General features: G+C 35.7%; 1 protein-coding gene across 1 annotated transcript in view; it reads left to right on the top strand.

Annotated features, from left to right (window-relative positions):
* SPATA17 (spermatogenesis associated 17) overlaps positions 1-25,078 on the top strand; it is a 166,398-nt gene that overhangs the window by 6,319 nt on the left and 135,001 nt on the right. The window contains exons 2-4 of the mRNA XM_035010125.1: positions 3,332-3,421; positions 4,567-4,648; positions 16,055-16,105. Of these exons, the coding sequence (XP_034866016.1) occupies positions 3,332-3,421; positions 4,567-4,648; positions 16,055-16,105 (223 nt within the window). The remainder of the gene's footprint in view (positions 1-3,331; positions 3,422-4,566; positions 4,649-16,054; positions 16,106-25,078) is intronic.

Raw genomic sequence — 25,078 nt, 5'->3', positions numbered from 1 at the left:
AGCTAGTACACATAGGTCAGACTAAACAGTATGTTGATTTTTTGCACATTACTGGAAAGATCTTTAACTACACATTTTTTCATTTTCTATTTATTGTCAATTAATTTCCAGCCACTAATGATACACATGAATATAGTGTTATCCAGGGTTATAGTACTTATTTCTAGTTGATGATGAAGTGACTGCAAACTTCCAGCTTTTTTCAATGTTTTATTACATTCATGGTGATACTTTTGGTCTTTCATCATTATTAATTCATTTAGTATTCATTGTGATAATACTGATCATAATAAATTTATTTCAAATTCACGTAGATGTCATATTTTATTCACTGCTATAGGATTTTCATTGTAATTTGGAACTAATTAATATACCATTAAAAATAAAGTGTTACCCACATTTTTCATTTTAAACATAAAAAGTCTAGCAGTTCATGACATATTGTATGAGTATTCAGCATCCCAGTGGTATCCCAAGTATCTGTAAATTTCATTTTTAAGCAGTTAAAAAAAGGGCAATAGAGAAATGTGTATGGGGGTCAAATTACAGCATATAAATTAAAACTTAGCAGTAAGTTAACTACTAGTTATTTTTAAAATATTTCCCTTTAATTAAGATGTATAGTTCTTATTACTATATCTGTGCTTATATTTATATACATTGGTGTTCAGAGCTCCAAAAAGAGAGAATTTAATCTTCTTGACTATATATTACATGTTAGCATTATTACCAGGAGAAATTAGAAAACAAAGTCAAAACAGATGATTTGATTGCTTATTCTGCATTTCTAATGACAGTAATAAGTAAAGTGTAGGTTCAAGCTATACATGAGTTTAAAATAATTAGGTGTATCTGTATATCTTATTTGAATATTTTTTTCTTCCCCTTTTTTAAGGTTTTATTTATTTATTTATTTATTTATTTATTTATTTATTTATTTATTTATTTATTTAATAGAGAGGGAGCAGGAGCAGGGGGAGGGGCAGAGGGAGAAGCAGACTCCCCGCTGAGCAGGGAGCCCTATGGAGGCTGAAGGCAGATGCTTAACCTGCTGAGCCATCCAGGCGCCCCTCCCTGTTTTGAAATGTAGTCACTTGTTGACTGTTGGTACTGCTCAACCATGGTCTCCCTTCCTGCTACCTTCCCATTAACTTCTATGATGCTGCAAAATACTGACTCTTATAATTGGGCCGCCTTTTTTCTTTCCTTATTTAACATCCTAAAGTTTTGTGAGTTTTTCGTTTATATAAATGAAAATTTTCTGTATGTGTTTAAATGCTGAATTATTTCTTACTAGCAATATTATGAGTTCCTATTGCAGTACATTCTCACCCATACCTGGTATATCTGAAATTTTTGGTTTTTTACTATAGATGTTGGTGTCTTTTCACATCTTAGTCTCAGTTTATTGTTTTAAGGAGATGGGTGCTCTTTTATGACAGAATTTTAGTATTATATTTGAAAATGGCTTACATGCAGTCTTCCTTTTAATTTTTTTCCTTCCCCCCCCCCCCGCCCCTTTTACTTTCCTCCCATCTCCTGTTTTTATCCTTCTTTCCTCTCTTCTCCTTTAGGTGCAGTGATGGTTAGGAATCCAGCTTTTGGAGCCAGAGTATCTAGGATCAAATTTCAGCTCTGACATTTATTAAGATGTGACCTTGGACAAATCCCTACACCTCTGTCTCCCTTAATATCTTCCTCTGTCAAATGGGGATAATATTTTAATGTTGTTGGTGGGTATAGTGAGGGAAGCTTCTGAGTGGCAGTCTTCACAGGGATTAAATTTGTCTGTAAGAGGCATGCCATTCCCCGAGAGAAAGCAGCTTTGGTAAGACAAAGACTGACTGTTAGGAGAAGTATCAGTTACCTCTGGAGCCGCTGGGAATGCATGTGGGACAAAGTGGGTAATATTGCTGATTTTGGGATTTTAAAGTTTAGTGGAAAGACCATCACCAAACAGTCCTGATGCATGACTGTGTTAAATATCGTGAAGAGCTAAGAGGGTATACAATGGCAAGCCCTACTGTGGTTTGGGGAGTCAGGGAGGGCCCGGTGGAGTGAAGGACTTCATTTGAACCAAGAATGTGGTTTATACATGTCTCTGCTATAATTTTGTACGCGTAGTACAAACACACACTGATAATCGAACTTTCTTTTCTTTTCCTAATTGTCTAGAGCGCCTCTCAACCTTACTGACTTGTGTGAATTCTCTCCACTACTCTTCACATCTGGATCACTGACTGATGCATAATTTTTGTTTTTCTTTTTGCTTTTGTGAGTCCTTTAGAGTCAGGCTTTCAGGTAACTCTCTTCCCTGCTTATCTAGAACTAAAATCCTTCCGCTTGTTTCTCCAGCTTTTTGCCACTGACCGCTTAACTGCTCATCCTATTTTCTTTCTCTGAGCCAACTTCGTGGTATTGTTTAAGAATTTTATTGTTTGAGGGTTTTCCCCCTTCTGTCTTTGTTCTAGTTATAATATATAAATTTAATGAAATCTATGTATTTAATCTAGCATATGATGACAACAAAAAAATAACCTGTCCAAGGAAACACTATTTTGAGGGAATTAAAAAAAAAAATTAAGAAATAAATGGTTAGCCATTCTTTATTCATTCAGCAAGCATAAAGTGCTAATTAGGTGCCAACCAGCATTCTAGGAAAGAAATTACTTTGTGGTGCATAGTAGTTGCCTTAAGCAGTATCACTTTATCTAACAGGGATGGGGAGGGAGAATTACAATGACTGGTAAAATTAAAATGGCGATCTGTCTTGACTAAACCTTTTTTTTGCTGTAAGTCAGTAAAACCTAACAACTGAATTTCTTGTCTTTTTACAAGCCTATGGCCCTGCCCCTGCTTTAACTTAAATGGAGTTTCTGAGAATTCTATCTAGAATAGGCATTCTGTGATGGATTCATTTTACTTAGAGGCAGTTCATTTAACTGATTCAAGTATTTTAATCTTGCATGATATGTGTAGTGGCATTCAAATAGTAAATTCAAGAAATTATGTTTTTAAAATAATGAAAAAATGCATGTTGCTTTATTTCCTTGTAAGAATCACTGGTAAATTAATTAGTTGCAAAATAGGTGATTATAAAAATAAAAAAAAGTAAAGCTGTTGAAAGCACATGGCCTCTCAGAGAAAGGTTAATTTTAAAAATATAGCTCATGATTTCTGAAACGCTTTATTTAGTATTTTAATTTTATTTAAAATGACATTTGAATTATAATTATCATTTTGGAAGAAATTAAAGGTTAAGTTTAACAGGTTGATTTGCTTTAGAATTACATTAGCCACTAATGAAATGCTTTAAAAAATTTCTTTTTAGTGTTGTAGATATATTTAGGAAAAAGGAGTATGATGCAGCAGTTAAAATCCAGAGCTGGTTTCGAGGATGTCAAGTTCGGGCATATATCAGGTATATGATTTTGTCATGGAAACGTCAGATATATCATAAAAATATACTCCTTAGAAAATGTAATTTATTCATGTAAGTGCTGATTGCAAATAATCTTTTATTTTACCTATAATAAAGTTAATAAATTATATGATGTCCTTTTTAAAGAAATAACTCTTTTGGTCTTTTCTTACATGTCAAAAAACTAAATTATATCAACTATATCTCTAATTTTTAAAAATACACTTGATTAGATTCTTTTCTTCAATTCCATAGGATGTGACAAATGACTGGACTTTATTTATAGCATGAATTCACTGACTGATAAGAAAGGAAAAACAAAACAAAATAAAACAAAAAGAAAGCTATTCCAGTCTTCTCCAACATGTTGATAGATAAGGGCAAATGATACCAGAATGCTGCCATCCTGATCATAAAGACACTGAAGCTGATCTCCCTATCTTAATTGTTCTTTTTCTTCAGTGCTCAAACTTTCCTTCAGTCTCTCGCAATTCTAAAAAGAATTGCCCTGGATAAGGTGGAGGAGGAAAATGCCTATCACAAAATAACTCATTCAGATGGTGAACTGGGGATTATACTGTATAGTTCCTTCTGTTAGCTTGGGGAGCCAGAATTGCAGATCCAAGTGGGAAGATGAGGTTTCTCTTCTGGCCCCTATACCAACTAGGAACATGGCAGCAAAGAGAGTATTTTTTTAATTCAGCAGATTAACATGTCATTAGCTTGGATAGACTGGGAAATATAAGCATGAAAGAGGAAGCGTTTCTTGACCTCAAGAATTATTTCTAAGTACTTAACGGTGACTCACATCAATATTGCCTGGCTTATTTTTCAGCGTGTTCCTTTGACCTGTTTTATAGTCTTAACATTCAAAAATATTTCCAAGAGTTAGTATTGAAGAATATTTGAAATTTAAAGATGTTTAATCATAAGCCCAAAAGGAATACTGAATATTTATTTCTGCCCCCTTTTCTACCTCTAGAAATGGTTAATTCTATTGCAGAATGATAGCTCTGCCCTTTAAAAGTACACAAAAATTTGGCTTTGAATTTGAGTTCTTGAATTGTAGAAAATACAGTCTAAGAAAAAACTTAAGCAATAATCTCATTCAAGGAAGCATACTAATAAGTATATTTTTTACCCAGGAATTTACATAGAGTAACAACTGTTATTCAAAAATGGTGGAGAAGTTACTCAGGGAGACAAAAGTATCAACTAATTGTAAAGGTAAATATTATAAAATTTATGTATGTTAGCATTTGAGTTATACAGTATGCTGTAACTTAACTTCAGTCATATTTACATGCAGCTTGGAAGTTATTGGTATAAGTATTTACATAAGAACAAAATTGGGGTTAAATTTTAGAATGAGACCTCTTCTGAGAAGCCTTTTCTGTTTTTCCATGGAGAATTGATGACTCATTTCTTTGTACCCAGACTACACCAGACATTTTCTTTTTGTTAAAGTAACTTTCACAGCGTATGCATTTATATGCACTTATTCGTCGGTGATTTCCTCCAGGTTCTAGATGTTGAGCTGTTTCAGGGTAGGTACAGTAGCTTGTTCATTTTTGGACCATCAACATTTAGATTAATCCCTGTTTCATAACATAGTCAATAAACATTAATTGAATTAAAGTGGCCAAAATTAATTCAACAAAATATAAAAATAAGACAATTTCGCTCTTACCATTGTCTGTTGGGATATTGGCTGTTGGGATATTTTGAAGATTTGCCTTAAGAAATGTGGTATACCACAACCATCTCTATCCATTGATAGTTTTGTAGAAGTATATGGTAGCGTGCCAACTTACACTTCAGCTAAGAGTTTTAGGATATTAAGAAAAAAAAAATTTTTTTGGTACAAAATGAGAAAGTTTCTAATCAGTGGCCTACTTCATTTATTTTTTGGTTTGTTACTATTTTTGACTACAATAGCTTAATTTTGTTTTTCATTTGTTCCTGGTTAGTTGCATCTAAGTGAAATTAAAAGATATAGAGAGGAAAAGATAAAAATAATTAGATAAGTAAATGATAAGTAGTCACCTTTAGTGAAAAAACTGTAAGGGGCACCTGGGTGGCTCAATTGTTAATCATCTGCCTTCAGCTCAAGTCATGATCCCCGGGTCCTGGGATCCAGCCCCGCATCGGGCTCCCTGCTCAGCGGGAAGCCTGCTTCTCCCTCTCCCACTCCCCCTGCTTGTGTTCCTTTTCTTGCTTTGTCTCTCTCTGTCAAATAAATGAATAAGATCTTTGAAAAAAAAAAAACAACTTTAAAACATGTTGATAAAGTACAGAAACTGCTTGGAGGAAGAGCCTACTATTTTAGATTTTGTGAAATTAAGTATTCAAACAATAATTCTGCCATGAACTTTTTGTAACTGTTGGATCTCTCTTATAGCTAGTTTTAAAATCACAGTGATGCTCTCAGAACACAGATGCTTAACCGACTGAACCACCTAGGTGCCCCATGGGGGTGGGGAGATAGTTCAAAACTGTGTGTATGTGTGTATATATATATATCCTCTTTCTCATCAAGCTTTTTTATACTAGGTTTAGCATTCATTGATGGCTTTGGCCAGAATCAATTATTATATTTGTTAAATTTTTTGTCCTTTTTATTATTTACATCAGTATGAACTAATGGATTCCTGTTTTATTCAATGGGTTATAATAAATTACTATCACTAATTGGTTTGGTGCTCAAAAATGATATGGCCAGCAGAAGCTCCTTCAAACCAACTTTTAATGGAATCAGATTACTTAAAGGGGATGATCAAAAAAATAAGGTATTTTTTATGGAGTGCTGAGTGATCTCTGGCCCCATTATACATTCATAGTTGGGGAATCTATATCAATGTATAGATAAGACAATAAAGTGTATGTATGCATATGGCATTCCATGAGCATTACTGACTTGACTTCCATTGCTGTAATTTCTACTCACAAGCCACTAGTCAGAAGGTTATGAATGATTGAGACCTCTTTTTAATTAAATATACAAGAGTATAAACATTTCAGTGACTATTATCAATGTATTCAACTTTGGAATCTATATTTATTCTAATGATGTTGAGGTTGCTGAAAAATATTTTTAAAAATTCATATAATGATCCATTCTAGGAAATTTGTTTTGTTACTTTAGTGTCTTAACTGAGTTTGATTAAAAAGAATATCACTCAGCATGATCACTAAGTTATTCTCCAGTTTTGGATCTAATTATCTTTGAGATCTTGGGGGGAAAAAAAAGGGAGATTTTCCTCATTTAGCTTGCTTCTGGGTAGTTTTTAAGCCTGTTAAGCTGTAAGCTATTTTAGAACACGTCTGTTTTATTTATTTATCTATTTTTGCCATTATGTATATAGGACCTAACAGAAGGATCTCAGATAACATAATTGGACCTCAATAAGTAATTACTGAATGAAATTAAAATAGCTGCCATTTACTGATTGACTAGTATGACTAAAATATCGTAAACATTTTATGTGTTTAATGTGTATACCGACTTATATAAGTCCTATGAATATTATCACTGTTTTATATATGAAGAATTTTAGTCTCAGAAGTGGTTACTTCCCCAAGGACATACTGTTAGTGATACGTGGAGAAAAGTTCAAACTCAATTTGATGTGATTCCAAAACCCTTATGTACTGAGCTGGTAAGCAGTTGAAGTTCAGTTCATTATTGGAGATTTCCCTCCTTTGGGTTATACAGAGGTCCACAAAGCTTAAGTAGTGCGAACACACCAGAGATCCCCACCTTTGTGCAGCTTCATTCAGAGGAAGTTCATTGTCCTAGCCCATGTCGTTGATCTCTCAACGTTCATCCCTGGAGAACTCTGTGGCTGGTGGGCCACATAAAGGGAATGGAATTTTTGTTAGAGTCACTATCCCGATATCCCTAGTGCTTTGAGTCCTGTCTCCTCCACAGGTGCCACCAAGTCTATTCCTAGAGTTTTAGCCACCTCCCAGAAGCAATAGGAATGCCAAATGTGGTAATACCTTATTTTAAAAAGCTAATGCCCAGCTCTTCCCCAGACATGTGGAATCTTGACTCCTTTATTTCTCTTTCTCTGCCCATAGCTCCCCTCTTATTATCTCTCTCCCATGCCACCATAATTTCTCAGAGCTCAGGTTTTAGGAAAGCAGAGCATGGTAGGGATGGACAGTCACACATAAGCCATCTGAAGCAGGAACACATGGATGGCCTGCTACTTTCTTGGGTTGGGGGGTGGGACAGGAATTAAAGATACTGTTTAAGTCTACATTAATTATCCTGTCACACACATAGTCTGTAGTAACTGTGTTTAAATCATCATTTCCCAAATTTATTCTGCGTAATTTTTTTGGCCTAACAGCTATATGCAATAATAACAATGCCATATAGTACATGATTAAGTTACAAAATGAGTGGTATAGGTTAGTGATTTTAAAACTTAGGGATAGAACCCCTCCTTCACTAAAATGTTAGCAAAATTTTTAGCCTATGTATAAAACAGGTGTAAGAGGTGCAGCTGTTTTGGAAGTTGAAGAAACTCAACTGCTTGGACTCTTTCTCTGTGGCCTCTGTTGTCACCTGAGCCACCATACTATGACTTGAAAGCCAGTGATTTAATTTGCTTGTCTGGGAAAGGATCACAAAAAACTGATGATATTAATTGCCTAAGGGAGAAGAAAACTGGGTCCTTAAGGTAGAAGCATAAGAAAGAGACTTTTTTGGGGTGCCTGGGTGGCTCAGTCAGTTGGGCGTCTGCCTTCAGCTCAGGTCATGATCTCTGGGTCCTGGATGGAACCCTGAGTTGGGCTCCCTGCTGAGCAGGGAGCCTGTTTCTCCTTTCCCCCCTGCACCGCCCTCCCCCCACTTATGTGCTCTGTCTCCCTCAAATAAATAAAATCTTTAAAAAGAGACTTTTTTTTATTATAAACTCTTCTGTAGCTTTTGAATTTTAAACAATATGAAAATATTATCTATTAAGTAAATTAATAAAAAAGGAAAGTCAATTTAAAAGGGACTCTCCCACCAGACACATGGACAGATAGTAAGTGCTTAAATGGGGAGTTAATGTTATCTCCAAAGATCAAAGAAATGAGACTTGAACTGACCTCCAGGGGATCAGTAAACGGTAGACTGGGAAGAGGGAAGGACATTTCCATTAGGAACAGCATGAATGAGGTTTTGAAATTGGGAATGAGCATGGTATGATGGGAGACAGGAGGATGTTGATCTGGATGGCTCAAAGAATTTGGGGACTAGCAGAAGGTTGGTCAGGAGTTGAATGTGACTTTTAAAAAGTAATTTCCTACATTTTTAAAGGAATTTCTTGTTTAAAAACTATATCCATTATTTAATATTTTCTAGTAATCTGTCAAGTAGAAAGTACAGGTGTTATTTTCATTTTATAGATAGAAAAATGGGGGCTTAGGAAGATTCAGTGATTTGCCTAAAGTTCTCAGTTTCTGATCCATATAAATCCACATGCTACTTATTAAAATATTATCTGCATGCCCCTAAGGTACCCCAAACCTGTTCCTCCTTATATATTCTTTTATTCAGATAAATGGTACAACCATTCAACCAGAAATCCAGTCATCCTAGACTCTCCACTACCTCCTTCTCCCTACTATTTATCTCCTATCAGCCATCAAACACTTTCCATTTCCCCTCATAAAAGTCTCTTGACTTCAGTCTAAACATCATCATTTTACTCCCATGCCTATAGCCCTTGCCATAGCATACAGCCTAAAGTTCACACTCTTTCACGTGACATGTCAGGTTTTTCATAGTCTCCCTATTGCTTCTTCTCTAACCTCACTTCTTGCTACACCTGTATAAAATATACTTTGGGCACATTAAATCGTTTGCCATTGTCAAAATATGCAATGTCCTACAGGTTTTTTTGCAAAGCCCTTTATCTTGCCTTGAATGCCCTCCCTCCTTCATCTGAGCTGCCTCCCATTGGTCCAAATCTCTACTTACTGTTCCAGACTTAAATATTAACCTTCCCTGAGCTCCTGAAGCTGAGTGTAGAATGATGGGAGACTGCAGATATCAGGTGTGCCTTCCTAGCTTTGTTCATGTAGGCATTTGTCCCACTGTGATACATTTGTTTATCTACATCTCTTATTTGACTGGGAGCTCCTGAATGGGTAACTGTTCAATTTACTGTATCTCAAATGTATCACAGCAAATGTCACATAGAAAGCCTGCAGACATTTTTGCTAACTGATTACATGATTCACAGGGATATATATGTTGGAAGACTTTTGCTATGGTCAACACGGCTGGTGATTGTATCAATATGTGTCAAAATTATTCAGTGCCCCCTTCTTCATAAAAGAATGATTCTTTCCCATCTCATTGATTTTGGGCTAAGCCATGTGTTGTGAGCAGATGGGACATATGCCACACTCAAGATGAACCTTTAAGAAGCTTTCTTCCTGTTTCCTTCTGGCATAAGAATAGCGCACCCTAGTCTTGGGCTGCTCCTTCATCCTTGGGGTTAAGATGAAGAGATGTAGAGCATAGATAGCTGTAGGGAACCCTAGTCTACACATAATGTGAGTGAGAAACTTTTTGTTTTGTAAGCTGCTAAGATAGCTGCATTTTTATCTCCGCAAACCTGATTAATGGTTATAATGATAACAAAAGCGTGCATGTTTATAAGAAACATTTCGGATGGGGCACTCAGTAAAGCTTACAGAAAGATGTTTTGAGCTTTTTGAGTTTGTGATGATGTTAGGACACCTCCATGTGGTGGTATCTTGTAAGGCGATTTTGCAGAGTCTCTCAGCAGTGTCTGGCATATGATAATTAACACTCCCCAAATGCTTATTAAAGTGAACTACTGAATGGGAGTTTAGATTAAGAGTCAGAGCTGGACACAAAGATTTTAGAACCATCATTGCAAGATGACTAGAATTTCTACCTAATGGGGAAAAAAAACATATCTTAAGAGTAGAGCCAGGGCCAAGAATTGAGACTTGTGGAACACATTAGGTGGGATTTAGGCAGAGGAAAGGGAATTATACACAGATAATGACTAGAAAAGCAGAGACACAATATCACAGTAACCAGACGAACCGCTAGCAAATTTGGCATTGTCAACAGTCTGAGATGTGGCAAAGGTCACACAGGAAGTGAACTGTGAAAAGACAGGTCCTAGGATCTCCTTAGATAGGTTCAGTAGTTTTAGACAGCCTCCCTCAAAATTCTATTAACTAAAATATTTCTATCCAGCTTTTAAATAATTTTCATTGTGACACCAGCTAGCTTATCCAGCCCTGAAGGATCATGGGTTCTCCACTACGGTGCCCTCATTAACTCAACAATAATAGGTCATTAACAGTTTTCTTTTGAGATTGGACTCTTGCTTCCTTGATGACTATTGTTTTTGCTTCTTTTTATTCTCTACTTCCTTTTCTGGCCTTCCTGCTGACTTCCAGGCTGCTGTATCTGGCAACATAACCCAAATTTGTCCATCTTAGGGGTCTAGGATTGTTGATTCACAACGTTGAAAATCGTTTCCTGTTAGTGAAATCGATGGCTATCTGGTGTGTGTGCTCGGTGCATATGCGTTTTCATACCTGCTGAACTCTTGCTCTAACTTTACTGCAACTTGCTCTTCTTACTGGATACTCAAATGGTCCTACTGCTTTGGGAGCTTTCTTGTTTGTTTGTTCTTTGTTTTTAAGATTTATTTATCTTAGAGAGTGTGAGGTGGGGAGGGGGAGAGGGAAAGGGAGAGAGAAACTTCAACAGAAGGACCTCCAAATCAGTTATAAGTTAAGAAGGCAACATTTATCACCCTTTAGTGTCAGAGCAGAAAACTGAAACATTTTTTCCCTTCAGGGTCTTGTAGTTTAGATAAATACTAAAGGCTAGATAACTTAAGCTTCTGACCTACTGGTATTAATTTAAAACTTTATTAATATATTTTCATGATAATTATGAAATGAATTTAGCTTTGGTTCTCCTGCTTTTAAAGATTATATTAATAATAATTGTAAGAAATAATATATATGGCTTTTAATTTTGTGTGTATGTGGAAAAAGAAAGGGTATTTTAAAAATCAGCTGTTGATAATGAACAGATTGGTATCGTTTGCCAACAAACAAGGCAAAGCATATGCACAAAATACTCAGGATTATTTGATAATAAATCATTTTAATGATTATACTCAAAATTATGAAATGAGGATAGCACTGATGTGGAAAATAACAAAGCCTCATGCTCATGATATCTGTTATCCATATGTGCATGGCTTTTAAAGGTTCCATTGTCATCACTTTAATACAAGTGTTTCCTTTGTACTGCTCAATCTTAACAAAAAGCCAACTGATCTGGTTGAGTTTATATAAATGTATTACTCAAAATTATTATGAATATGTATTGCTTTAAGTGTTCTGCTTTTGAGGAGCAAAGAAAAAAAAAGAGAGAGATAGAGAGAGAGAAACCAAGAAACAGACTTAACTATAGAGAACAAACTGATGGTTACCAGAGGGGAGGTGGGTGGGGGATGGGTGAAATAGGTGATGGGGATTAAAGAGTACTCTTGTGGTAGGCACTGAATAATGTGTAGAATTGTTGAATCACTATATTGTACCCCTGAAACTAACAGAACGCTATATGTTAACTATACCGGAATAAAAATGAACCATTTGATAAAAAAAACAACAAACAAAAAAACAACTTTTTTTTAAGGTGTGCTTTTGAAAATGACTGTTTCCTTCTTGAAACTCATCTTTTTTTGGTTTTCAACATAAATACTCAATAAAGGAACTATTAGGTCATTTATGGTATGTTCATGTAGCAAAATACCATGTAGCCATTGTATATAAAAATATGTGAAGAAGGAACTTAAAAATGGGGAACAAGAAATATCTGTATTAAATCTGTCTAAACCAGATAGAAGAACCTTTAAGAGAAGTCAAGCCACCAGGGGTTGAAGGAGAGGAATTTGCATTAAGAGTTTAAGACTTAAGAGGGGGAACATTTCTAGTTCACAAGGTCTGGAACATGGCTATGGATTTAGTAATTAAATGTGTTGTCTACATGAATTTGAAAACTCTCAAGATAATGACAGGAGTTGTGATGAAGAGTTAGACCATTAGCTTGATGTCAGAATCTTTAGAGCATACTTGGAGCAAGTCAGGGAGAAGTGAGGAGGAAGGAGGAAGGAGGGTAAGTAATCAGATACCTGAAGTATGACAATACCAAAAGGGATAGTCTTAAGTGTGGAAAGTTTGAGATTAAAAAGGTTCCTTGTTCTTTTGGTTTGTTGTTGTTGTTGTCCTTTTTAAAGGAGTACTTCTTACTGGTATGAAATTGTTTGAAAGTATGCTTTGGAACTAGGAGAATGCCAGCTTCCTCCAGCTGACAGTACTTGGAGTAGGAGAGAAAAGATAGTTTCTTCTATAAATGCTTGCAAGAAAAACAGGAGAGATAAGGTTTGTACAGCTGGAAAAGAATGGTAAGACATTTGGAGGCAAGGGGAGTAATATGGACATGGAGGTAAAGAAATAAAAATAGTAATTTGATCAGCTTGAGCTTTAAAGGAATGGAGTGGTAAGAGATAATTGAGGGGAAAAATTGGGACCTGATTGTGGTAAGCTTTGACTATCTCTTGACCTCTAAGAGGGTGGTTCTCATTTATCCCCAACCACCCTCCCATTGTAATTCACCTGATAGAAAGAAAAAAGAAAGAAACTCAAAATATGAAACATGCTTTCATCGGTAATCATGGTCCAATCCCACTGAATAGCAGCCCTGTCCAGAAGATTCACATGGATACTAACCACGCAGAAAATTATGTCTTTAAAAGGGCTATATCCTCCAAAAAAAATTTCAGAAGCCTTGTAAAAATTGAGGTGGATGGTGTGACAAAGGCCATATAGCTAGCAAATGGTTGACTTAGTGTTCATCCCAGAAATTCTTCCTGCTCTATTTGTTGTAAATGCAACATATCAGTTCTGTTTATCCTTCTTTCTCTCTTTCTGTCCCCCTTTCCCCTCTCTTTCCCTTTCTTTGTTTATTCAACAAACATGCTTGACTTTCACTCCAGATTTTTAGTCTTAGTAGACTTAGTATCTTATGATAAAATGGGAAATTAATAAATAGTAAGAAAATTTTAAGAATTTTGTCTGTTGAGAAATTACAGTAGCTCGTCATTGTTGGAAATACTATTAATATTTAGTAGCTAGGATATTCTTTGCTTATCCAACTCCATGGAATTAAAAAACAAATTTTGAGGACAGAATTCTAGACAATATTAAGAACAAAGGCTTTTGTATGATTTATATTTTAACTACTCATATACCAAAAGAACAAATATTAATAAAACAAGTAGTATCATTGCTCAGAATGGAAATAAATAGTCTTAGATGAAAGAAATCTTACAAAATTTTAAAGTGTCTAAATGTGTCTTCATAGATAAGCTTATGAAAATGAACAATTCACATTCACAAATGATTTTTTTTAGTGTTTTGAAAATTGTGGTAAAATACACATAGCATAAAATTTACCGTCTGTACCATTTTTAACTGTACCCTATTATTCAGTGGCGTTAGGTACATTTACATTTTTATGCAACTATCACCACTACTCATCTCCAAAATTTCTCCTTCATCTCAAATGGAGACTCTACCCATTTAACAAAAGCTGCCCCCTTCCTCTAGCCCCTGGTAACTGCTATTCCACCTTCTGTCTCTGTGAATTTGGCTGTTTCAGGTACCTCTTGAAGGTGGGATCATGCAATATTTTTCACATAAATACATTTTGTTACTTTCCAAAGCAAATGAATTTAATATCAGTGAGTGGTTCACATGAGAATGATATACTGGAATCAAAGTGCTTTTCCACCTTTTAGCTATAAAAGTCAGAACCCATACACTTAAAACCTAGATCTCTCTTTTCTCTGAGTCCAGAATAAAATTTAACCTCTTACATTTCGGAATTTTACTTATTGTTAAATTACATACTTTTAGCTACAAAATGTGTAAGAGCAGCAGTGATAATCCCTTTTATAATCATCAACTATGTCCCAAGCACCTTAAAAATTTTGTCTCATTTTAATCTTCACCCCAACTCTATGAAATATGTACTGTTGCATTTTGTGAGCATGGAAGTCAAGACTGGCCGGATATAAGTAACTTGTTCAAAGCCACACAGCTGGTAAAAGCAACATCAGGACCTGAACTCATGTCTGTGGCTTGAAAGCTCAAACATCATCAGTGCTTCTAACTGAACAGCACCATATTAAAGATAAGAAACATTGCCTCTTTCTGAACCCAAACATTTTAGATACTTAGTTTTTAGTATGTTTCTCCTGTATAAAATAATTTAATGGTTATATCTACATCAATCGGACTTGAAGAAATATGGTGTTAAAGTATTCACCTCAAACGCCAAGAATTATACTTCACTTGCTATGACGAAGAAAGAGAATTTAAAATGAAGTCACATCATTGTGTTCATTTGTAAATAACATATTGCAGCCAACTGTTTCTTAATTGCTCAGACTGTTGATAAATAATCCAGCCCTGCTGCTCTCCATAGACAGTTTGCTTTGGATCAGACCAGGCAATTCAAACAATCCTAATTACAGTGAAACCCTTTTATATGAATTTCTGTTTGTTGCAGGGAAGAAAACCCCTATATAAAAGGTTAAGGCACTTATCTCTGATTTTTGCCTGAAACACAGCACCTAATGCCTAAGCTCAAGTTATATTAGTCAAATGAATTTCGATTGAATAAAAATAGATAAAGTAATATTTTGTATTAAAAATGTATATTTCATTGCTTTTGCTATTTATTGTACTGTCATGAGTTATGTTAATTTTGTTTTTAATTAAAAGATATAACAGATGTAGAGACTTCATTTAAAGCAATATTTGCCTTGAAATAAGCTATGTTGCTAAATGATTATGTAGTGTAACAGAGATTTGTATATTAATAGACAGATGTATCTATACTAGAAAGAAACCAAGACCTTAGGAAGTCTTCACTATATCAGGGGATTTGCTGTAACGTGATATCATTGTATTTATGATTTTATGGTGTTAAAATGAATATTAAATGAAACAAAATTCCTAAGGATTACTCAGGAGGCAGCTAAGTACATAACATTTTGTACAGATGGTTGGAAGGCACAATTTTGCTCCATCACTGCATCCATATCCTTGAAGGATTTCGACTGAAGACAGCATTTCTTTGAATTTTTCATTAAACCAGACGTCTTGAAATATGAATTCCTTTTATGTTACTGTGAGTTTTGGCTAAAAGAACCCCAGTGAATAAATCATACAATACTACGTGTCACCAGCACTTGTGAATATTTCTGCTTTGTTATTCTATTCTCAGTAGAGCACCATTGATTATCAAACTCAGCGGAGAGCATTTTATGATCATATATCTCCATTAGCTCCTAGTTTGACTACCATAGATTTTTCTGGTTAAGCCTGCATTATGTATTAGGAAGCCTATCTCTTCAATACAAAGTTTGATTTCATTTTTCTAAGCCCAGAACTCTTATTATGTATTATGTATAAAGATTCTTATCTTTTATATGTAAAAATAGGCTGCACTGTCTTTGTGTAACTGAACTATATGCCGTCTCTTTTTTTCCTGATTCACAGTTTGCATCTTGTGCTATGAAGATGAATCTCTACAATTCAATGGCTGTCAGGGTAAATATTTCTTCACTTGTTAAACAAATGAAAAGTCAATTGTGCTCTGAAATCGCTTTTAATAAAATGAGCAAGCCAGAATAATGCAAATTTGATTGATATGCTAATGGTTAGAGAGAAAAGAGTACATAGTTAAAAAGTTAGTTATACTCAATAATCTTGGCAATATTAAAAATTAGAGTAAAATGTAAAACATGTAATTATCAGTGCTTATGTTTTAGAATGTTAAATATCTCTGAGCCATAACTAGAGAAAGACCGTAAATATTAATGAAGCATTGTATTAGTTTCCATATGTCATATTATAGAATATTGTGATAAATAGATGAACATGGTTCTGGAATATAAGATGCTGGCCCAATACAAATCAATTAGAAATTATTCATATGATTTAGCAGTAATAAAGTCAGTTTCCACCTTAGAAGTTTTATTTCTATCATCTCTATGTTCAATTTTATGTGTTATTTTCCTAATGGAACGCTGAGCTTAGTGATTATGAGGCTGGCTTGGTTTCTGCACAGATTTTGGGAATGGGCACAACAAAAGTATTAGTTCTCTTGTCTCAGATAGTATGGTAATAACTTAATTGTGGAGCTATTATAAATGGAGAAAATACTTTGGTGAATTTCCTAAATGTTCTTAGAACTTATGTTGCCTTATTATATTCTCTTTCATTAATCTATTTGTTCTTCTGCTAATAATAGATTTTATTTTGGGTGAAGCAGCGTAGTAAAATATGTTCTGAAAGTCCTGTGTGGAACTATGGCAGCTAAATTAACATTATTTTGATTATTCATACTGCTTTGGGAAGGGTGCTTTCCTCTGCAGGTTGGGTGTGTGCTGAGAGCCTATACCAGGGATGGTCTCCACGTACGATCTATCTTTTCCTTTTCCTTTTCCTTTTCCTTCCTTCCTTCCTTCCTTCCTTCCTTCCTTCCTTCCTTCCTTCCTTCTTTCCTTCTTTCTTTTCTTAAGATTTTATCTATTTGAGAGAGAGAGCATGAGCAGAGTGGAGGGGCAGAAGGAGAGGGAGAAGCAGGCTCCCCACTGAGCAGGGAAGCCGACATGGGGCTTGATCCCAGGACCCCGAGATCATGACCTGAGCCAAAGGCAGACATTTAACCGACTGAGCCACCCAGGTGTCCACCTTTCTGTTCCCCTATGGTTTAGAGAGAAAAGGAAGAGGAAGAAGTAGATCTTCTTCTTTTTCCTGAGCCAAAGGCACATACTGTAGCTGCAGTGGGCTATTTATCTTTGTTAATAATATAATAGAATAGGAAAACAGTTTGGTTTTCTTCTTTCACTGGGAATGCTTAAATCTGGGAATTTAGGAGATTTTGATTCTCTGTATAACTCTGCCAAAGACTTAACTTCTGAGCCTTCAACACTGTTAGCTTCTCTCTTTTCTGCTTACTTTGTGTCAGGTGTGTCTCCAAAGTAAAAAGCAATAGATGACTGTGAAAACAAAGTACGTGATGACCTAAGGCTTAGATGTTTCCATAGATCACCAGGGAAGATAAAGACATAGAAGACAGGGTTAGAAAAATGCATTCTGTTGTTTGCTATTTAGCCCCCAGTCTTCCTATTGAGTTTTGATCTGGCTTGAATCATGATTCTTTTTACCTAGATTAGGCATATCGAAGAAACCTACATCAGTATAAGCCGCTTGAAAGGCAGGGTTTTTGACTTACTCCCAACATTATATTAAAAGCTGCACTTCCTACTAGCATGGCCCAAAGTCAACTTGTCTTTGATTAATGTTAGTGAACGATGTTAAACTTTACCTGAGTCCTGTGATCATGAAAAACAACAAAGTTTAAAAAAATCTCCCCACCCTCTGGAAACAGCTTGCTGCAAAAAAAAATTGCTCTTCACCACATGACTTAGATGAGAGGCACAGATATGTCCCTTGTTTATCTATGACAAGGCCAGGCACAGCGCCCCCCTTCCTAAATTTCCATTCTTTACCTCACATATGATTAGCACAACTGCTTGTCTCCATCAATCAATTGGAAAAACATGTTTATTAACCAAACTGTGGTTAAAGTTCTCTCCCCCTGGGTCCCTGAATTTTAGCCAGCATATAATACCTCCTCCTGAGAATAGGCTGGCTTCCGGGTAAAGAGTTTTCTGATCTATCCGATTATGCCATCCTTTCATCCCACTTCCCCACATCAGGTTCTTTCTAGCCTTGTTTATATCTTCCTATTAAAACAAACAAACAAACAAAACTCTTTGTGTCTAATTCTTGACATGCTTACAGATCTTATGGTCAAAGCACTCTCCCTATTGCAGAAGTCCACTCCACCTATTGTGATGGTCACTCACTCCCTCTCCCTTATCATAATTCTTTGAAATAAAGTCTCTCTTGCTGTGTCCAGACTTATTTTTTATGCAACACATTCCAGGAGAGAAGAGTAGAGGTGAGGATGCAGTGACCATTAAAGTGAGGCGGAGGAAGGCTTGAGCCAAGCCACTGACGACACACAGGAGTTTCTGTGAGGCTATGTGGGGGATGTAAGCACTACTGTGAGAAATTTATAATAAAAACACTTCTCCAATGAAGATATTCAAAGGCTGCCTTCAGAGGTTTGGATGAGTTGACTTGGTAATAGACTAGGTACTTACTTCATGTTCCTACGATGAGGAATGAGGCTTACTTGCATGGAGGCCAAAATGACTGCCTAGCAAAGATTAAATTGTAGTGTTGGTTGATCACAGTGACCAGAACTGAATTTATTTGTAAGAAGTGCAGTTTTGCAAGATGGTGTTCTGAAGATTGTGCTTTCTGCAAGAGAGAGTGGCTGGAGAAACCAGTATGTGGTCCACATACCTTCATGTTGTGCACATCTGAAGATTACAATCCTGGCTAGATACCACTAGCTGAAGTTTTACTTCTAATAGCTATACCTCTGCCTTTTCAGTTCATCAGCTACCGAGTAACCTTGTTCAAAATAACTATCACTTAAATGCTTTAAATATGGGTGGCCGTGTGTGTCCAGGAGGAAGAATTTCTAACAGTCATAGATAACTACCAAAAATTTATATGGCCAATAATATTCAAACTGATATATGTGCACACAAATCTTGAATAAGATTTTCACATACAATAGAAAAGAAAAACTTCTGTCTTAATTTGCCTTATATAATGAGCTGATTACAAATTATGTTTGACTGAATCGTAGCATGACAAATTTTCACCAATTACTAACGAGGCTAGTGGAGCATTCCTGAAAATAGAGGGATTTAAAAAATATATTTTTTAGCCTATCCATTCCTATATAGATGTCACTTTCTTATAATAAAGAATAAAGTATATGATTTTTTAATGTAATACGTATCCATATCCTGATTTGCTGTATTTATTTTTTCAAGGGTCACCTTCTCTCTAAAGACTTTACGATCCCCCTACCCATGTAGATTGATCACTCTTTTTATGTCCTATTTTACCATCAACATACTTCTGTTATAGAACCTGTAACATTTTATTATCCTTACTAATTTACATGCCTGTACCTACCTCCCCACACACTGTAAGTCCCTTGGGGCCCAGATCCTATCCTCTTAGTCTTTGTATCTACAGTTCCTGGCTTATAGTAGGTGGTTTAATAAATTTCCCCGAATAAGTCAATGAACGTTAGCCCATTCTTTTCTAAACGAGGAGTAAAAAAAGTCATTTGTTTTAAGTACTTTTTGTTTAAGTCCCTCAGTGTCTTTGTTGGAAATTATTTAAGTCTTTGCTGGGGGACCTTTAAGACTTTTTGAAAATCTGTTGAGGTTATGTGGTATAAATAAACTGGACGTGGTAAGATACTATTTGGTTAGTGCAATTCTCATGTGAATGGAAGATCTCATGAACTTTGGGACCTTGCCTAAGTATCATAACATGTACAGGTTTGAAGGAGGTTTGCTATGATATAAGCTGCTGTCAGAACCCACAGTATGCGTTCTTAAAATCCCTGTTACTGATATGCTGCTAGGTCAGTGACAGTCAATTAAGACAGCAATAGATTGCTCAATAAATTTTTATCTTAGCTCCCGGTGCCCTATTCCTCCTGTTTCTCTCTGTGACACTTTATTGCCTTTTTGGTCTTTAATTCAACTTTACTCCAGATTAGGGTTCTGCCTTTCCTCCAGCATTTTGGATATTCCATTGTGAATCTTGTCTAAATTTGGTCCCCAACTTTTTTTTTTTAGTTCTCTCTTTTTGAATAGCTTTTAGTATCTTATACAAATGTCCTGAACTGATTCAGTTGCTAAATTCCTTTCTTTCCACATCTCATTTAGATATACAATGGTCTGTCCTTTTACAGCCTGGCATAGAGTTGACCCTCCATTTCTGATGCCAGGGAACATCTAATTAAGCACTTAGGTGTCACCTCAGGTCCACCAAACGCTGGGCTTAGCAACTCAGCTTCCTAATAACAGTACTATAAAGATGAAGGCAAAATTGCTTTATGTATAGAAAGTCCATTAAAAAATATCCCCAGGTAGCAAAAAGAAAGTATAGCTTAGCAGGATTATTTCATGCATCCTAAGGTCTATTACTTGTTCCTTTTCCCCAGTACTTTGATTCATGGTTCTCAACATTTAGTGTTTTCTCTTGCTTATGACTTTCGTTTATTGTCTGACCCCATCCCAGATGAAGCCTCTTCTGTGGAGTGGTATATATCATACACTTAATTCTTCCATTTATAGGTCACCCAAGAGGCTGAATGTATATCCAGGCTCCTATTTCCCCAAGAGAATGGCTTCAGATTTTCACACTTATTACCTGAGTATGAATATATATATGTTGCTGGCAGATCTGAGCATACCTTAGTCAAACCAATCATCAGTGGAAGCTATATGTCTCTGAGGCCAGGCAAGAAAAAGATTGTAAAACCACATATTCCCAAATCTTGGTAAGTCAGAACCATTAGTAAATAATAATGAGTTAGCAATTGAATGGCAGTTACTACCCTCCAGGCACCAGTCTTAAATATTTTAACTCTTCTCTGTAATCCTCACAACCAACTCTCAGAGGTCGATACCATTATGATTCCAATTTGAAAGATGAGGAAATAGAATCACAGAAAGATATCTTGCCCAAGGTCCCACAGCTAGTAAGTGATAGCGTTGGGAATTGAACCCTAGAGGGCTGGTACCCACATTTCTGTTACTTCTGACCACTTGTACTCTTGCCTTTACTGCCAGTCTTCCCCTTTTCTCAGTATCTGGATGAGAACAACCATGTGAACCCTGGACTGAGCTCTTATGGAAACTTCATTACTTATGCTCTGGTTTACTTGATAAACTGATCCCTGGTCCTCACAATTCACGAGCATCTTACTGGTAGTACATTTTACTTAGGGAATTCTAAACTTGGTGACAATTAGTAGGAGACCACAGTGAGTGTTACGTGCTTCTCCTTGCAGGCAGAATTGGATGACAAACCTCTCCTTGTAAAAGAAGGCTGGGGCCTTTACCTACTGCTATTGCTAGCATCAGGATTTGTCCTCCATCATCACCCTAAGACTGCTAGCAATTTCAACTGCTAATCTCTCTATACATTAACTTTTAGAGTATACTGGTCTTCAGTAAACGAAACATAATGAGGATATGTAGTCTGTCACAGAGTTTGGAAGTTAACCAAAGTGCTCTCTGCAAAGCATACGTTCCTTATAATGTCCTTGAAAAGCCTCCACTGGGTTATCTTACACATCTTGAGTCCTCCTTTGCTTGTCTGTCCTAGGACAACTGGCGCAATATCATATGAATGCAAATTTCAGGAAGTGCTAATGTGTTGTATCTTAGAGATCTCTTAAAAAATATGTTCCATCAGACTTTTTCTTCTCACTTTCAAAATCTATGAGAAATGAAAAATGGAAATAATCTAAAGCTTACAGAGTTTTTAAAAAGCTACTGCTATAATTGATTATTTCAAGTAGAATTCCCTTAACCCTGGAAACTTTGTACATGTTACTGATCAATCATATATAATTATGTAATGATATTCTTTTGGAACCTAGAACATCTCGGCTGATCCTTTGTTATTTCAGTTATTTTAAATGATTTGTCTTGAAATTAGTGTCCCAAAATATTTTAGTTCAGATAGAAATCTTCACTTAAAGAAAAATAAAGACTATAATAACAGGAGGATCACTAGATTAAAGATCACTTAAAACAACCAATTTGCAAAGTAACCATGACTTTATTGGCTCTTTCTTCTTAGAGGTCTGGATCTATGAATACAAGTTTTAATTTACAAACATTAATCTAGCTTGAAACATCAGTTAACCATTTTATTTTTTTTCCCACTTGTGTTTAAAATATAAAAATATTAGAAATGATTGTATGGTGGCTTTTTTTTTTTTTTAAGATTTTATTTATTTATTTGAGACAGAGAGAATGAGAGACAGAGAGCATGAGAGGGAGGAGGGTCAGAGGGAGAAGCAGACTCCCTGCCGAGCAGGGAGCCCGATGCGGGACTCGATCCCGGGACTCCAGGATCATGACCTGAGCCGGAGGCAGTCGCTTAACCAACTGAGCCACCCAGGCGCCCCATATATGGTGGCTTTAATTAAAAAATAGTTGAATATGTGTCAGATACATAAGGATCCATTTCAATCTCCTAAACTATTTATAATCCGGTTTTTGTATTTGTGATACTATGAAGTATGTACGTTTAAAATAATGACTCCATGATTAGATGGATAGAGATAAATAGGAATTTATCAGGAATAATTCAGGAAGTAATTAAGGAAATAATTTAGGACAAAATATTGAATGTCTCTTATATACTAGATATTATGTTAGGCTCTAGGAATACCAGTTAATAGAAAAAGATATCCCAAAATGTCAGCCCAAGGAATAAGAGGAAAAGGATCATATAGACCACCCCAAGCTTTTGCCTGATGATGGATGGATATTTAAATTTTCCATCACCATGCAAAAGAATATTTCTTCTCCCTTCCTACTACTTCTAGTACCAGTAACATTGTGAAATGATTAAATAAATTTGTAGTGAAAGGGAGTATAAAGTCAGGTAGAGTGAGGAAACAATATTGAAAAGAAGAAACTGCATATGGAATGATTATCCAGAATCTTCTGTTAGTTAAAAATACCTAGTTAAGATTTCCATTCATATATGTATGTTTTTGACATGATAATTCAATGACACCTAGTATGAAATTTGGATGTTACTGTTTTTGAAATACCTTTGAGAATTTAGTAAACCTACTTTTCTGTGCTTACTGTATAATCTAGGATGTTGAGCATTCTAATAAATAAGAGCATAGCTATGAGTAAGAGTTCTACTTGTATGCTCTCAAATACATTTAGACCATTGATACTAGGTAGGTTATTATCAGTAATAGAAATTTTGTTTTCCATGTCTTCATTTTAATTTTAGGTGAGAAGACATTTTTTTTTCTCTTTTGATAACCGTAATGTTACTATGAAGTTTGAGGAATAAAAGTAAACCAGTGGAGGGTAAATCTTTTCTATGAGCAGATGGCTTTTGGTATATCAAGGTTTTGCCATTTGTTTTAGTGCTTAAAATAAACATTATTTATAAGACCACTTACATTTTGATGTTACTTAATGAGGAATATGCATCATTGATTTGACTAGCTTAAGAGGTCATTTAGAACTTGCCCGTTAACAAGCTGTAATCTGCTGAGCACACAATGACTTTGTTTAAAATTATCTATTCAGAGCTGATCAATGACAATAATTGTTTTATACCAATCACTTGTGAAAGTTGCTAATTACTTTAAAGGACATGAATACTAGCCTTTTTTTTTTTTTTGAAGTCATAACCCATTCACCTTGAAATTAAGAAATGTTATAAAAAGTCATCTTGCCTCTTGAAAGAACTTTTTTTTAATTTAAAGTTGATTCACTAGTACTGGGACATCAATAGGAAATTTAGGCAAAATTACAGATGTCATTTGTTCTTATAAGAGAAAGTATAGTAGAATCTCCACTGTATTCTATCTTCTATCAATTAGGGATTGGTTAAACTGGACTCCTTATAACATAGGAAAATGGAATCTTTTAAATGAAAGAACACATACACATACTTTTTCTTCTTATGTAGTTCATCTATAAGATGTTTTAGTGGAAAGAGTCTGGGCTTTTGAATAAGACAGAGCTGGGTTTGTATCCTGACTTTGCCGTTTATTCTTTTACTGGTTATGTGAACTTGATCAAATTCCTTAACCTCAGTTTCTTCATTTTTAACATGGAGATCATGCCTCATGCACAAGGTTAGCATGAGAATTAAAGCAGTTAATGTAATACCTGGCACATTCATGAGCTTCCCTTCCCTGGATGGCAGCATCTTCACCCGGTCAAACATCCAGTTTCTTTCTACTTTTACCTACTTACCTCTAGCAAAGCCATTTAAAGATTGATTATCAATCAATATTATTAATGTGGATGAGTTTTAATTTGTTACTTTAACCATCACTTGCTCAGTATGTGTTTTTTTTTTTAATTTTTTAAGATTTATTTATTTATTTGAGAGAGAGAGAATGAGAGAGAGAGAGTACATGAGAGCGGGGAGGGTTAGAGGGAGAAGCAGGCTCCTCGCCGAGCAGGGAGCCCGATGCGGGACTCGATCCAGGAACTCCAGGATCATGACCTGAGCCGAAGGCAGTCGCTTAACCAACTGAGCCACCCAGGCGCCCCACTCAGTATGTGTTTTAATACCCAATTCTGAATAAAAGGATTTGTCTTGGAAAGGAATTTTAGCCTGCCTTTGAGTAGATGTCTAGGGAGGTTGGATATTAGAAGATCCCCTGATAACACACCAGCTATAGACTCTGGAGGTGGTTGGTGCTGTTTCTAGTATTTGCCTGGTTTGAAGTGGGAGGGAGTCCATGCCGCTGGCTTCCTCAGGTATCCTTCCTATTGACATGGATTCAATTTTAGCTTTGTCCTTTCAGACTTCTTTTCTCAGAATGGGCATACACGCTGCCCTAGTGTG

The sequence above is a fragment of the Mirounga leonina genome, unplaced genomic scaffold, assembly GCF_011800145.1.
Source record: "Mirounga leonina isolate KUSES-001 unplaced genomic scaffold, KU_Mleo_1.0 Mir_154, whole genome shotgun sequence".
NCBI classification, from domain to species: domain Eukaryota; kingdom Metazoa; phylum Chordata; class Mammalia; order Carnivora; family Phocidae; genus Mirounga; species Mirounga leonina.
Note: the sequence above shows the minus strand (reverse complement) of the source record. Positions and strands in the feature narration are given on the sequence as shown.